This window comes from Gekko japonicus, unplaced genomic scaffold (assembly GCF_001447785.1).
Source record: "Gekko japonicus isolate JY-2015 unplaced genomic scaffold, Gekko_japonicus_V1.1 scaffold827, whole genome shotgun sequence".
Lineage (NCBI taxonomy): Eukaryota > Metazoa > Chordata > Lepidosauria > Squamata > Gekkonidae > Gekko > Gekko japonicus.
The window spans coordinates 405,886-422,998 of NW_015174867.1; the positions used below are offsets into that span (position 1 = coordinate 405,886).

Consider the following 17,113-nt stretch of genomic DNA (forward strand, 5'->3'; position numbering starts at 1 on the left):
GTCCTGTACGCCACATCCATTTCCTTAATTAAGTCTTCTTGTATATAATCCATTAGCGGGGCCAAGGCAACCGCCAAGAGTTCCTTTAAGTCCTCATTCTTATTTTCAGGTATCCCATCAAAACGTAGAACATACATGGATCTTTCCAGCTGGAGCTGTATTAGTTGCATTTTATCTGATGATCTCTCCTTCTCTGCTTCATCCACTCTTTTATTAATACTCTGTCTGTTTTTCCATCTTTTTCAACGTTTTCTCGGTTGCTGAGGTTCTCATCCATCTGCTTTAGTTGTTTTTGCACATTATCTAGCTTAGTGTTGAGAGTAGTCATCTGATCCATTAGAGGGCGCAGTGCACTTGCTAACAACGAAGAGAAGTCTGTAGATGCTTCCTGGTTCTGGGAGGGAGTCATTGGTATGTTATTTCTGGTCACCAGTTTTTTCTCCGGCGCTCTCCGTTCTCTCCCAGCCATAATATAAACAAGAAGTAAGTTTTCCAAAACAAAGCTTCGTATATTTTAGCAGCTTTTGCGTTTGCTTAACTTCTTATACGCTTGGTTTGGCTCAAAGTCTGTATATTTTCAACTTAAAACTGTTTTTACAGATTACTCATATGGGGGGGGGGCTTGAAATCTCCTCCGCCCCACTTCAAACTTAGGCGCTTCCAATTACAACCAAGGCTCCATTCGCTTATTTTTCACCTGAGCTTTGCTTAACAGTTTGTAGCCTTGGAGGTCTTTTGAAAGTCTTTTTAGAAGTTTGATCATGCTCGTTTGCTCAGGCAATCGTCTCTGGGCACCATGCTGGCTCCGCAGCAACGGTACCTATCGGGGAAGAAGGTGAGCCTCAATTCCTGGGCCGTCGCCTTGGAAGAGGCTCTCCTCAGCTCCCCGGGCTGGGGGTCTCCTACAGAGACCCGGGGGGGGGGGCGGGTCCGGGATGAACTCGAACCCCTCCCGCCAGCCGGGTCTCCGGGTGTTTCCATCTAAGCGAGACGAGACACGTCCGAGCGGCAAAACGTTTAAACTGGAAGTCCAACCTTTTTTCTTTATCAAGATATGTATAGTTTTGCTGCAAAATATGGGCCCAAGACAGATCCTATTAATCCTACTTCCTATATTGTCTTGCAATGTGATTTTGCTCAAGGACTGTTCTTTTTTATAGTATGTTTAACTGAAAAGTCCAGTAAACAACCTATATTACTAGAATTTTACCTGGAAGCCACCTTCATTAAGAGCTCGGGCACCATAAGCAATCCTATTTCCACCTTCCAAAGTCGGCTGTACACTGGGATGGTGTTTCCACCTCTGGAATTCCTTAAACGGGTTTAAGAAAGGATTTTGATAATCCAAGCCAATCTATAAAAATATAAACAAACAGAATATTACAACAACAAAATCCCTCCAACCCAACAGCAAGAAGAACTGTATCCATTCACCTTTGGATTTACTTCTTTTAAAAAGTATTGCATGTTATGCTTCCAAGGCAGAATATCAACACACAACTTTCCCCCTATAATACTAACTGCTTGTTAGTTATCACCACTCCCGTGTTCCCTGTATACATTAATAAGAGATCCATACAGTTTGCTGAAGGATGACCCTCTGAGCAGCAACTGCCCATGAATACAGCCCTTATGGTTCACATACCAGCTTTTCTTATCATATGCACAAAAATGACATGTGTATGCAGCGTCTGGTTCTGGAAGAGGGCGAGCCTTTATGCACCTGTAACAGACCTTTCCTATATTTTTTAGAGTAGGCCAGTCTATCCTCTGATTTGCTGCTGAAGAACAGTCTGCAAGTGTGCAGTATTATATGGAAATGAGGCTGCTTGTGTGGAGCACCAGCAGCTTATAGGGATGCTGACTATAGCATCAGGCTGGGAAGAAACAAATACTTAGCAGGATTGATGTCGATGCCTCCCTGTTAAGTAAAATGGATTAAAGGATCTAAAAGTTACCATCAACTGGTGCTAAAAAGCATCTCTTTTAAAATTATGACCTTAATTAAAAAATAAACTTTCTTTTAACTCCATACAGCTAACTTGAGGCTTGCTGCTAACATTCTGGCAAATAATTCCAGTGCATACAAACCATCCCCACTTAGCTACCCACTGTGCTAGCCATGAATATAAATCTCTCCCCCACCCCCACCATCCATCTGTTCCTGTCTGGTACGTCTCTCTCTCTTTCTCACTCTGTCTCCCCCTCCCTGCTGCATGCACCTTCTGCGACAAGGCTTTACTGCCATAACCACAGTACAATATAACCTTAGATGATACATAAAAGACTCTGTAATTATAGCCAAAAGGTGCAGAAGATGCTTCAGTGTAAGAAATTGAGCCTCACTGAACATAATTTCCCCCCCTGAAAAGGTATAGGACCACTGTTGTGTATTAAGAGGTTCCCAACATAAGAACAACAAGAAGGGCTGTCCCAATAGCAACAGAAGGGGGAGCTGCAAATCTAATACACACTTTGGAAGAAGGCACATTTTGGGCTGGAAATCCAACAAAGCTTTGCCCCTAAGAGCACTGTGGCATCCTTTCTTATTAGAGGGACTGTTTTGCCTTTAAAATACCCTCTGTGTACCTAAACTTGGTAGATTCTGCTGCCACCAGGAATTAAAAATTCCAAATCTCTCTCTTTTGGTAGGATGAACTAGGGTCTGGGCACTTCAGAGGACTATGTGGCCCTGAGGAAGGCCTATTCTGATTTCTGGGATAAGTTTAAACAAAACATGATTTATTTAATAAAGAACAAAATAGGTTTCTGGCTATTTTGAACTGTTGCTGATGAAAGGAACTTGTAAATATAACTGGCAAAGCTTGGTGTTACAGTCTCTCAAACTCCCAAAACTCCACTCATATTCACACAGACTAAACTGTTTGTCTTTTTCACACAGAATAGACTCAAAATCTCCCATAGTCACACAGACTATGCTCTCCCTTCAAACTTCACACACAGAATCCTCTCAGACACCCTCCTCCCAGACTCTCAGTCATTAGCCAATCACCTCACACCTGTCTCCCTCTATTACTCTTCTTACAGTACTGCAGTCAAACTGAACGTTTAAAGAAACACACACACCAAAACATGAAGTCATTACAAACACCAATTCAGAACATTTCAAGCAGCTCTTTAATAAATGAATATACAGTCATCATGAATCAAAACACTGACTGGGAAAGCATCCTGGGATTCATCTGCATCAGGGCTCAGGCCTAAACCTTGCTTTGATTACCAATGTGCAGCCCTCAGGAGCATAAAGTGTGCTTCTGCATGCATGCATCACAGATTTCTTTTGATACAGAATTATCACAGCTATCAGCAATGAAGCTGTAAATATAACATTACAATAACATTACAAAAGGCAGGTGTCAGATGCTACAAGACTGTTTATTCAAGAAGCAGTAATATTACCACGTTCTATACCCAGAACAAACAATGGGCAATTAGAAGTCCAGATTTCTGCCTTATTGACACTTTCTACACTGATACTTCAGTGTGTAATATTTACTTTAGCTAGCAAATGCAGATTAATGTTTGTAATGAGGAGAAAACATTCCAAAGTAAAGTTTCATGGCAAAGGCATAATACTTACCACAAATCCTAGAGCCACCAGAGGTTCACCCTCATTTAAATGATAAAGAAATGATCCTCCGTATGTATGTCTGTCCAAAGGCCAGCCAACTGTATGCTCCACTCTTCCTGGTTTCCATTTCTTTTCATCAATAAGCCACAGCTAGAAGAGAGAAACCCCACAGTTCAGCAGAGGCTTTCCCCAAATTTAAACCAAAATCACAATATTACATCTAATTTTCGATTCTACAGAATAAGATTCAATGCTGACAGCCAAAACATGCTATCCAAAGCAGTTTGCGCTGAGTTATGATATAATTAAGAGGTTTTTTCATGCTTGAATATTTCATAGCAATGGCATAATGTATCTGTTACTTACTAGTATGAATGACTGGTTAGACTACCAAATAAGACTACAATATTTGGACATGGATTATTTAGAGGCAGAAGCAGCAAGCTCTTTTTGGACAACTTTAGAACTCACTGTTAATTAGCTACTACTATCTGCAGCCACAGATACTTTGCAGTATATTAACTGGTTAATCTGAACTGGAGGAAATGTCTATTACTTAAGCCCTAAATCACACACAGACATATATTTGGAAACAATGTCAATAAGCCTGATATCTTTAGACAGAATTTTCAGAATCAATTCTCTTGTATAATATACATGTCCTACTAATAACCTTAAATCCTATCTTTGTGAGAGTTTAAGCTGATTCATGCTATTCCTAAAACTATCAATGACATTCCAGAATTCGAAGCACATTTCTCAACAATGCACCTGTTCTGGAATGGATCAAAACAAGTATAACCACCCTGAAAAAGAAGATCCACTTTAAAACTATTTTTAGCTATCATTCCAATAAAGAGGACAAGCCTAGCCTACTCAGTGAAGTAAAATAGCCATAATACAGAGACGGGGCCTACAATCAGCCCTGTAATACCTGGAAAATCTTTCCAACTTGGCTGTGCCTTGGTTCTCCCTTTATTCAGGGACACAGTCAATTATTCTTAAGGCTAAAAGTTGACCTTAAAAAAGAAACATTGGGACACTTCAATTGGACATTTATTTACAAGTCAAAACTATCTGACATTTAAAAAAATCTGCATGGGGTTTTTTTCTTAAAAAAAAACACAGAATAAAGAATGCTGCCACTCATTGGGATTTGGTGACCTCCGCCAAAGAATGCTACAAATAGTATTGTTCAAAATGATATGACAGCAGAAATTTACAACTCATTTAGTTCTACTATAAAATAAATTATCAGGCTACACTATAAGTGACAACAGAGCTTTAAAGAGTTCAGTGCAGCTAACATACCTATAATATAGGATTCATACAGTAAATCAGTACTATTGCAATACCTCCTTAAGTCCAATGCCATAAGTCTGGGGCTGGCAGTTCTCCCTCAGGTTGTATGTGTTGTATAATTGCTTTGCAAGATGACCGTGACAACCTTCTGCAAATACTGTGATTTTGGCATGCAGTTCCAAACCTCTTTCAAAAGTTGCCTAGAACAGAAGAACATCAAAATGTTGCCATCACACAGGCAATGTGAAGTTTGCTGGGAGGTGTTACAGACTGCCATGATTTAGCATGGGAAGATGAGCCCTCAGAGGAGGAGGACAACCTGGCCTAAAGCCCCTCCTTGGCAGACACTCCCGGTGAGACAGACTTTCCAATGCCTCTCCCCAAAGGGACTCTGAGCCAGCACTGGCACCACCTCCTGAGCCAGCAGGGCCCTCAGGCCTGGAGGTCCCAGCATGGACTTAGCTACGACCAGACCCGCCATGATCTCCTGCAGCACCCCAGGAACAGAAAAGCGAAGGGCTGGGGCTGAGGCATGGACCAGGCACAGGAATATGTATGCCTGGCAGCTCTGCTAAGGAAATACTAGGAGAGACCACTTCATATGTTATATAGTAAATGTGTTTTGCCGTAAGCACACTGGTATTTGCAAGTGCTGAAGTAAGAAGGGGATATTGTGCATATGATCTATTGTAGTTTTTGATCAGTAGCCACCTTAGACACTGACCTGAATGGTGGAGTAGAAATCTTCTTAATGGATATACTCTCCCAGTCCTTGGAGATAATGCAGTAGAACAGCACTAGCTGATGGCTCCTTTGGCAATACACTTTTTGTTAAGAGCTAGCAGATTGGGAAGTAAATAAACAGTTACCTTAGGTGCCCCATCCTTTTGGATGCCGACATCATTTGTGGCGATCCCTTTCACGCTGCCATCTTCATGGAAAAGAACCTACAGAAATATTTTTTAAACTATCACTTCAACATATTTATTAGACTGTGCTTCTGTAATTTTATCTTTTGTATAGTTCCTAGATGTCTAATTGTTGCTATTATTATTTCTACTTTGATATTTGCCTGAAATAGCATGGAAATACATGAAGAAAAATCATAACAATGCAATTACACAAACAGTATCAAGCATAATTTTAAGTCACCCCTGATAGAAAATCAGTTGTAGATTGTTTCCAAAAGATTTACAACCATTTTAGGTATCACGTGGATTTTATAGCACATTAGGCAAATCTTATACTGGAGGACCACCTTCTCCCGCACTGTCCAGCCCAATTAAAATTCGCATAACAAGCCCTGGTCTCCATGCTCTTGCCTGCAAACAGAGACAGGGCTTTACCGGTAGCAGCATCTCACTTCTGCAGCGCTCTCACACTTGAGACTTCTACTTTACTGTCTTAGGTGTGTCAGGCCAAAACATTTCTCTTTACCCAGGTTTTTTTTTAATCAGGTGTTTTTATGGTCTACTGGTAGCCTAAAGGTTTTTTTTTACGGATTCCACTTTAGGTTGCTGAATTTTATTTTTTTTATTCTGTTTACTTCATTTATAGCCCCCCTCCCCCGAGAATCAAGTCAGATTACAGTATTTTAAAAGCAATTCAATTAGACAGCAAAAGACCTCCTCCAATAAACAATTTGGCAGGGCCACTACTACAGAATTGGAAAACAAACAAAAAACCTGTATAAGGCATGAGAATTGATAATTTAATGATCTCGTTTCATTATTTCATTTTTGTATTGTCGGTACTTTGTGAGCTGCCTTGAGTAGGACTCTGGAGAGGTGGCGTAAAGATTTTAAAATAACTATGTAAAGGAGGTATATACATGCACACGAAATTAAACAGCAATACTTATACTATTACCTCTGCTGCTGCATAGCCAGGATAGATTTCAACACCGAGTGCTTCTGCTTGCTCTCCAAGCCAGCTCACAAAGTGCCCCAGGCGAATTATGTAGTTCCCATGATTAGTCATTGGAAGGCCTAGTGAAAAGAAAGAAGCACAACACGGTCAGATGTCATTAAGCACGACACAAAATTTAATTCAGTGTTCAGATTCTACCATACTCGTGACTTACACAACCTCTCACCAGCCTTAGAAACAAGTTCACAAACTTTACTAACACAGAATATGTTTTAGTTGCCTGTCTGATCTATGTTAACTACATTAGCCATTTATACCATACTTATGATTTGACAGAACCATTTCAGCAAAAACAAACAGGAGTCCTGTGGCACCTAGAAGATTAACAACCACTAATCCCAGAATAAACCTCTGGATTCTCCTCCCCCCTTCCCCATGACGAAGATTTCTTTGCATAGTCACAAGGAACAGACTTTTTTACTTGCTCCCAAAGGCCAGATAATTGACATTTAGCTAGCATGATATCACAGTGGCTAGGCACCTTCAAGGATTTCTGAATGAAGCAGAATGTTTGGATCCTTTCCAATCGGGTTTCAGGCCTGGTCATGGGGCTGAAACAGCCTTGGTTGCCTTGGGAGATGGATGGGGGAGTGTGACCCTGTTAATTCTCCTTGGGAGGCTTTTGATACCATCAATCATGGTAAACTTCTGGATCAACTTTTGTGATTGCAAAAGGGAGGCATTATTCTACAATGGTTTCAGTCCTACCTCAAAGGTAGGTTTCAGAGTGTGGTGCTGGGGACTGTTGCTCCGCATCCCTTGGCCTCTAGGATACCACAAGGTTCTATCTTGTCCCCCCTTGTCTTTCATCATCATCTACATAAAACCAATACACAGATAACACTCAGCTATAACTTGTGCTTCTACAGATCCCAGGGAGGCTGTGGAAACCATGAACAGACACCCAGAAGCAGTTTCGGGATGGCTGAGGGCTAATACACTGAAACTTAATCCTAACAAAATAGAGGTGCTACTGGGGGGGAGGTAGATTTGACCCAGGAATTGGGATTCCTGCTCTGGATGGGCTGCACTCCCTAAAGGAGGGAGCTTGGAGGGTGCTTGGAGCCAGCTGCAGCCCTTCCTGGGTGGGAAAAATCTTGCCAGTGTGGTACATGCTCTGGTAACATCTAGATTAGATTACTTCAATGGCTCTGTGTGAGGCTGCTCTTGAAGATTGTTCAGAAGCTACAGTTAGTACAGAATGCTGCACCCAGGGACCACATCATTCCAGTCCTGTTCCACTGACACCGGCTCCACATTTACTTCCAGGCTCAAGTCACAGCATTGCTTTTGACCCTTAAAGCGCTATATTTATTTAATTAATTCATTTGTACCCCACTTTTCTCCTAAATGGGGACTCCTACAACAAATGTACCTTAAGCTTGTTTGGAAATTCTAGCAGGGGAGCGCAGCTATCGTATACCCTTGACCGAAGAACAGTACACTCCTATCTGGGATGGTCATCCTCTTTGACTGAGCACACAGCTTCAGGAGGGACACACATGGAGCGGTGAGGGAGGTAGGGGATACCCGCCTAGCCAGCCAGATCAGCCGAATCAACCCTGGCGATCAATGGGGTGACAGATGTCGCAGCCAGATTGCCCTCACATCTAGCCTCACATCTGAAATGGGGACTCAAAGCAGCTTACATCGTTCTTCTCTCCTCCATTTTATCCCCGCAACAACCCTGTCAGGTAGGTTAGGCTGAGACAATGTGCCTGGCCCAAGGGCACCCAGTGATCTTCTATGGCATGTGGGGATTTGAACCCGAGTCTCGCAGATACTACTCCAACACTCTTTACCACACTGACCAACATATCTGAAGGACCACCATGTACCTACCAGTCTACTCTGGTCATCTTCAGAAACCCTGCTTCAGGTGCTCCTGCCATGTGAGGCTAGATGGGTGGCAATACAAAAAAGGGTCCTTCTCACTAGTGGCACCAAAAGTTTGGAACTCCCTTCCCAGGAAGACCAGTCTGTCCCCTTCTATTCTTGTCTTCCAAAAGCAGGTAAGACTTTTTTTTGTTTTGCTTGCCATATCCGCAATAACTATTATTGGCTTCCTCCCTGGTTATGGTGTTATGTGTGTTTATGCTTTTATTGAATTGTTTAAATAGTTTACATATATTTAATGCTGTTTTATAGTCTTAATGATTTTAATGTTCACCACCTTGGGGACCCTATTTGGGTGAAAAGGCAGCATAGAAATGTCTTAAATAATGAAATAAAGTTGATGCAACATTGCTTGGTTACTATTATTCATTTTCTTGAGTGAAAGAAAAGGAAACTAGCATTCTTCATGCGGTCATCTTTGCAGTCACAGTATGGACTGAGCACCATTTCACAATATTCTAGAGAGATGATTTCAGACATCAGGTATGAACATTGCAAGGAGAGAATACAGCAGAATCACACCTCCCCCTTCAGTTCTTTTCTAGAATGATGCAGCAGGCCAAATACACCTGTTTGTGTGACTGCACTGATATCCAAACAAAGAACATGAGTTACAGGTAAGCAACTTCTTCTTAAAATAAAAAAGGAAGTACTTCTTCACCCAAAGAGTGATTAACACTTGGAATTCCCTGCCACAGGAAGTGGTGGCGGCTACAAGCATGGACGGCTTCAAAAGGGAATTAGATAAGCATATGGAGCAGAGGTCCATCAGTGGCTATTAGCCACAAGGTATAGATAGGGACTCTGGGGCAAGTGATGCTCTGTCATCTTGGTGCTGGGGGGGGGGTCAACAGTGGGAGGGCTTCTAATGTCCTGGCCCCACTGGTGGACCTCCTGATGGCACTGGTATTTCTGGCCACTGTGGGATACAGAGTGTTGGACTGGATGGGCCTTTGGCCTGATCCAACATTGGCATCTCTTATGTTCTTATGTTCTTATGTTCTTCTTTTGTGGTCTCTCTGCAGGCATGCAATGGTCAAGAGATTAGCAAAGTAATCTGATTTGGAGAAAAGAACAAATAAGAACACGAGAGGACAGCATCAAGCATTCCTATTCTGAAGGATGTCTCCACTTGGTCCTCACAAAAGAGGCATAATGCCTGACCACATGGATAGCTGACACCAAGTAGCTGCTCTGTACAGTTCTGGGAAAGGAATGCACCTGCTGAAGCGACTGCCCAGGTGAAACTGGCTGTAACCAAAACAGGAAATGGTCTGCATGCAAATTCATAACAGAGTCTAATTACCACTATAACACAGTGGCTCACATGTTGAGGGGACACACTTTGATCTTTATTCATGCCAACTTATCAGACAAACAAGGCACACACCTGTTCACATAATATGCCAGAGCCTGGCAAACACAGTTTACTGCTCTTTCTGTATTCAAGGAAGGAATGGGAAGCAGGTTGGTAAAATGAGCACCTGGTTGTGATGGAACCTAGAGACTTTCTTGGGTAAAAAGAAGACACCTGCTTGGCAGACAGCTTTGTCTTTACGAAACATTAGGAGAGAGTCTACTCACAGATGCAGAGATTACTAGCTTGTCTTGCCACGGTTATGGCTATTAGAAATACGGAGTAAAGTCCTTAATATGCCTACACAGAGATGAACAAGAAGAACACCTTTTGTAAGCATTATATATATATATATATTGTAAGCATTTGTTTTTCCTTCTTCATCACAAACTGTACCTGGAAGAATGGGAACTGGAATTCTAGAGCTTTTTGTCAATATTCCAAATTTGTCCTCTGTAACTGGAGTACTGAGTGGAGCCTAAATTTAAGAAAACAAGAGTTTAATAAAAGTCCATTTACTTTTTCAATACACTGAAATATTACAGACCTAGAATAAGCTTCCAAACAATCCGGAGACACACCTCGCAGGGTGGCCTAAAATTTCTGGACTTGATGACATACTATAAGACGACACTGTTGGTTCCTATCATTAAAATGCTACGTGATGGTGATCAAAACGATTGGGTCAAGCTAATCACTCCTCTTTTCTCTCCTTTATCGATACAAGATGTCATATGGACAGAATCCCGATCTCGACCAACCCAAATATCTCACAATCCTTTCCGTATGATGATCTTGAAGAACTGGGACTCATGAAGGAACATTCTGGTCCCAAAAAACTCTAGGTTCACATCTTTTTTACATCAACCTTGGTTCCTCCCAGGAAACTGCAAAGAGCTTGCCAACACCTGGAGACAAGCTAACACAGTTTGCCTTGTAGACATCTCCTCTTGGGAAGGCTTACTGCCAAAATTGGCCCTGGATCAAAAACTTGGGCACACCATCCTTTGGTTCTTTTATTGGGACACTTGACACAACTTTTCAATCTTCTGCCCATTATGAAGTCTCCTCTGACCCCCTTCGAGAAACTCATCGGATCTCGGGATAGAAGCTTATCTCTGTCATATATCAACTCCTGATTAGCCAAAACGGGAACAAACCCTTACGTTACCAACTCTGTTGGCAACAGGACTGTGAAACCAATTTCTCTGAGGATCAATGGTCCAACATATGGTTTTCCAAACTGCTATTTTCACCTGTCATCTCAACCAAATTACAATATTACAAGATAGTTACTCGATGGTATCTTACACCTGAGATACAATCTAAGATATCCTCCTCTCACTCTCCAATGTGTTGGAAAACATGTGGTGAAGTAGGATCCTTTGCTCACTGCTGGTGGCAATATAAGCATATAGAAGAATTCTGGCGCGATGTCCTTTCCCAAATACAGCAGATCACGGGATATAGTATCCCTGTTGACCCGACCTTGCTTTTCCTTGATCTTTGGGGATCTTGGATTAACATACCCAAAAATTTGTCATGAGTTAATCACTAGCCAGTTTGGTGTAGTGGTTAAGTGTGCGGACTCTAATCTGGGAGAACCGGGTTTGATTCCCCACTCCTCCACTTGCACCTGCTGATGTGACCTTGGGTCAGTCACAAGCTCTGGCACAGCTGTCCTTGAAAAAGAGCAGTTTGTGTCAGAGTTCTCTCAGCCCCGCCCACCTCACAGGGTGTCTGTTGTGGGGAGGGGAAGGGAAAGGAGTTTGTAAGCCGCTCTGAGACTCCAAGTGAAGGGCGGGGTATAAATCCAATCTCTTCTTCTCTCTCTCTCTCTTTTTTTTGCCAGCTTTGGATAAATTATAATAGATCAAGACAGACTTTTAAGAGCCAATATAATCATTATCTTTTTTCTTTTCCTTCCTTTTTTACAATGTTAATATTTTAAATATTACTGAATATAAACTCTTTTTATTTTTCCATTTTTTAAAAACCTTAAATTTATTTTTTTCCCTATTCCATTTTTTACTTTTATTCCCATCATTTTTAATATTCCCTCCCCCACTTTCCCTTTTACCTCTTTTCTCTCTTTTTTGGTTTATTTTCCCTCTCTCTCCCCCCCATCCTTCATCACTTCTCTCCTTCCCCTTTCTTATTAAACTCAAATTTTAATAGATGATATAAAATGATGTAAAATAGATGATAAAAATAATAGGTGATATAAAATGGTGATATAAAACTGTTCTGTTGGTGACATAATGATGACTGTGAAATGATGACTAGGAGATAAGCTACCTTTCTTATCTTTATAATTCCTGATTAGAATGTTCATTACCTGCTTCAAATAGCTTTTATATAAGGATTTAAGAACACCTCCCCTTATTATAACAAATATATACTTTATTTTGGTTATTTTAATAGTTTAAATTTTGACAGCTGTATACTTGTATACTCACACAGAAAACAATATATGGAAAGTTTGTAAAGTTTGTATAATATTTAACAAACAAAACAAAAAGAAGAATGGCAACTGAAACACATCAAAATGATAAAAGGCAAGTAGGTGAAACAGATGAAGATCAGAGAATTGAAGTGGAAAAAATATAAACACTGATACATCAAATGCAACAATTTGAGGAAGAACTCAGAAGAACTTCCAAGAAGCATGCTAAGAATTATTGGCTGGATTATCAGAAATTAACATAAAACTACAAGAGCAAACACAAGAAATCGTAAGAATTAAAGAGAAGCAAAAGATAACAATATCTATTTAGAAAGGCAAGATTGTCGGACTGAGAAAGCAGAACAAAGAATTGAAATCCTGGAAACTCAATGCAGATCTAATAACCAGCATTTCAGAGGCATCTCAGAACACTTGGAAAAGAGCTTTCGTGATTTGCTTCAGAATTATTTGAAGATACAAGGATACTTGCCTGATATTGACCAGATATTTAGAGTGAATTTGCATTCAAGAACAAGATTTGCATACAAGAACAAGTTACCCCAATATATATTAGTTTGTTTCACTCATAAGAAAACACAAGACGCAATATTAAAGAAGCAAAGAGAATCACCACTTAAGTTGCAGAAAAAGAAATGTAGATTTTTCAAACTTTTGATTTTCTGAGCCAGATCCTACAAGACAAAGAAATAAAAATGTTGCTGGAAGATATGATTTGCAATAGAGGTTTTCCTACCAAAAGGAAGAAGACTAATTACAACATAAGAACAAGCCAAGCAACTGGCTGAAGAATTACAAGCAGAAGATTTATACAGAAGAACTGGAAAAAACCCTTTAAGCAAGTCAAAGCAAAGCTCACAGATTAAGAGCTGCAAAGAAGAAACAAACACAGAAAAGGATAAAGCAGATATGGCAACAACATTGGGACAAAATGGACAAATTAAAAATAGTATCAATAAACATTAATGGACTGAACTCTCCCTCAAAACCTACAAAAACTTTTAATCAACTTAAATAGCAAAACGCAGATAACCTATGCCTACAAGAAACCCATATAAAGAAGAAACATTAGGTAAAGTATATCTTGCTTCAGCTCCAAACAAAAAGTGTGCCTAGGAATAACAAATGATATGATTAAAAATACAGAAACTAAAGACATTAGAAGACAAATTAAAAATCTGTAAGGAAATTGGATGTTACAAGTATGTCTATTAGGGCGCGCAGGGTATGGTCAACACTTCATTTGGGAATTGCCCTCCTGATGCAACTGCCTGAAATATTTTTATCAACTGACAGTCCCAAAACTAAGAAGAGCTTTTACTTTGGCAAGACTGAACGTTCTTCACTCAGCAGTTTTGGAGAGTAAATATAAGTATCATACTCTAATAGAACATGCAGATGCTCATATCATACAATCAAAACCATTGAACATATGATTATGGAGTGCCCTATATTCTATGAGTTGAGGGCTAATTTAGTCACCCCTTTACTTAAAGATATGGAACTGCTAAATGTGCAAGCCCAGGTGTCATGGCTACTATCGGATACCAATGATCGTGTCACCCTCTCAGTGGCAAAATTCATAGCCGCAATAATCAAATATAAGAGAAATAATATTGAGTAAGGTCTTCTAAAATATTTTCATTGGTTCTGATTTCTGCTTAAGGTGATAACCGTATGAGTAGTACTAGATAGATAAGGGTGGCACTTGGTGAGCAGCAGTCCCGAAGGCACCCACTGGTTTGTGGAGTGCCCCAAGGAGCAGTGTTCTCCCCAATGTTATTTAACCTCTATATGCGCCCCCTTGCCGAGATTGCCTGGAGGCATAGGCTTGGGTGTCATCAATATGCAGATGACACCCAGCTCTATCTGTTGTTGGGTGGTCAGTCTGACTCTACCCTGGGAGATCTGGACTGGGCATTGCAGGACGTGGCGGGATGGCTTAGGCTGATTTGGCTGAAATTGAATCCAACGAAGACGGAGGTCCTTTGCCTAAATCGGAGCGGTCCGGGGTTAGGGCCCTCACTTCTGGCCTTCGGTGGGGTGCCATTGGTGCCAGCGCCGAGGGTCAGGAGTTTGGGAGTGCTTCTGGATGTTTCCCTGACAATGGAGGCCCAGGTAGCAGCCACTGCCAAGGCAGCCTTCTACCATCTTCGGCTGATTAGGCAGTTGATCCCCTTCCTCGAACGCAATGATCTGGGGTCAGTGATCCATGCTATGGTCACCTTGAGGTTAGACTACTGCAATGCTCTCTACATGGGGCTGCCCTTGGGGCAACTCCGGAAGCTGCAGCTGGTGCAAAATGTGGCAGCCAGGCTACTGATGGGCCTCCCCAGGTGGGAGCACATCCAGCCTGTGCTGAAGTCATTGCACTGGCTTCCAATAGCATTCCGGATTCGCTTCAAGGTGCTGGTTTTGACCTTTAAAACCCTAAATGGTCTGGGGCCTGCCTACCTGAGGGACCGCCTTTCCCCATATGTTCCCCCAAGAGCACTGCAATCAGGAGCGCAAAACTGTCTGGGCCCCCCCGAGCCTAGGGACGCCAGGTTAGCAGTAACTAGGACCAGGGCGTTCTCCCTGGTGGCGCCAACGCTGTGGAACGAGCTCCCTCATGAGATTAGAGCTCTACGGGACCTCCAGCAGTTCCGTAGAGCCAATAAAATGGAACTGTTTTGCCAGGCGTTCCAATAAGAACTGATTACGCCGGTGGTGTCATACTAGCAATTTATAATAGGATGTATTCGTTGGGATTTTATGGAACTGTATTTTATATTTTGTAATTGTTGGTTTTAACTTGCTTGTAAGCCGCCCTGAGCCACTTCGGCGGGATGGCAGGGTAGAAATTTAATAAATAAATATAAATAAATAAATAAAAATAAATAGATAGACAGACAGACAGACAGAAGTGTGGAGTAGCTATTTATATAAACAACCCACAATTAGATGTATTAGAAGAATTAAGAGGCCCAGATGGGAGATACTTTATCTTAAAAATGAGACTCCCAGAAGGCAAGGTATGCATGATAGCAACAATATTTGCACCAATTGATGATAAAGTTAATTTTGGGGGGAATTTCTTCCAAATTTTACTAGCATTTCAAGAAGAGGATATAAAGATCTTCAGAGACATGAATGGAGTACTAGATCCAAAAAAGGACAGATCAAGAAATATTAAATCTGGAAAATTACCCCAAAATGTATTCCAATATTTAGAAATGCTGAAATTAGAGGATGTCTGGATGATCAAGCACCCAAAGAGTAGAGATTTTACCTTATTCTCAGAAAGACATAAAATGTATCCAAGAATAAATATGTGCTGGATAACTTGACTATAAATCTAGACAAAGCAGAAATTCAACCAAAGATATTTGTAGATCATAATCACATAGAAATAGTCTGGCGATGGAATAGAAAATCAAGAGGAAGATGGAGACTGAATGACACTCTTTTACTACAAGAAGATGTAATAAGCAAGTGCAAAAAAGATCTGGAAGAATTCTTTAAAATAAGTAATACAGAATGAATGTCATTGTCTACAATCTGGGAAGCAAGCAAAGTTGTTATCAGAGGAATTTTACTAGCAGCTGCTGCTGCCAAAAAGAAATGAGAAAAATTAGAACAAAGATAATAGTAGAAAAAAGCGACTGGAACAAGAGCATGAAACAATCTTAATAAAGACACATTAGAAGAAATAAGACAATTAGAAAACGAATTAGACACATTAGAAGTAGAAGAGGTATAGAAAAAAATTAAAATTTCTAAAACAAAGGCATTTTGAATACGCAAACAAACCCAGCAGATACTTGGTGTACTGTCTTAGGAAGGAGAAAGAAAAAGTATAACAACAGGTGTAAAGAAAGGTCAAATTACATATGCAGAAAAAGAAATACAAGAACAATTTATCAGTGCTCTTTCAGGAGTATATAAAAAGAAGTCTGTTTCAGAAGGACTTAGATAACATTTAAAAGACATCCCGATCACAAAGTTTACACCAGAAACCTTCAGTGCTGAAGGTTTAGCTCTAAGAGATGTGACTGAATTCAAACAGTTGATTAGAAAACAAAAAGAGTATTTAGTCTGCGATCCGAAGAATGGGAAAATAAACTTGCAGAATATGCAGTTATGGCAAAATTAACAACTAATATGAGAAACAGATCAGTTATGAAATCTGAGGAGAGATGGAGTGTTTACTATGCAGGCAGGAGACAAATTTAGAATGAGAAGCAGTTTAAAATATTGTATACAAATGTATGGTAATGAAGAACAAGAACAATATGAATTAGTTTTAAATGTAACATCCTGAATATATATGTGCAGAAGGAAGCAGACTGGGGAGAAACATCTTTTTAAATTTTTGTATTATAAAATATATAATAGATTTTACATCTGTATTTTTGCTATATTGCCTACTTGTTAAAAGTAATAGCGAGTATGCAGAAGAGGTGAAAACATGTAATACTGAGTACGTAGCAGTGACGAAACTAATAATGTAGATACAAAATAGACTACTTACAAAGTTTGAAATGTAAAATGATGAATATAAATGTACCCCAACAGAAGTAAATATCACTGT

The 17,113-nt window shown here is 40.4% G+C and overlaps 1 protein-coding gene across 1 annotated transcript in view; it reads right to left on the minus strand.

The window, feature by feature from the left end:
- Nucleotides 1–17,113, minus strand: part of ETFDH (electron transfer flavoprotein dehydrogenase) — a 32,370-nt gene that overhangs the window by 8,799 nt on the left and 6,458 nt on the right. Inside the window, exons 4-9 of the mRNA XM_015424760.1 lie at nt 10,473–10,554; nt 6,764–6,882; nt 5,764–5,841; nt 4,948–5,094; nt 3,602–3,742; nt 1,211–1,354 (exon numbers count right to left, since the gene is read on the minus strand). Of these exons, the coding sequence (XP_015280246.1) occupies nt 1,211–1,354; nt 3,602–3,742; nt 4,948–5,094; nt 5,764–5,841; nt 6,764–6,882; nt 10,473–10,554 (711 nt within the window). The remainder of the gene's footprint in view (nt 1–1,210; nt 1,355–3,601; nt 3,743–4,947; nt 5,095–5,763; nt 5,842–6,763; nt 6,883–10,472; nt 10,555–17,113) is intronic.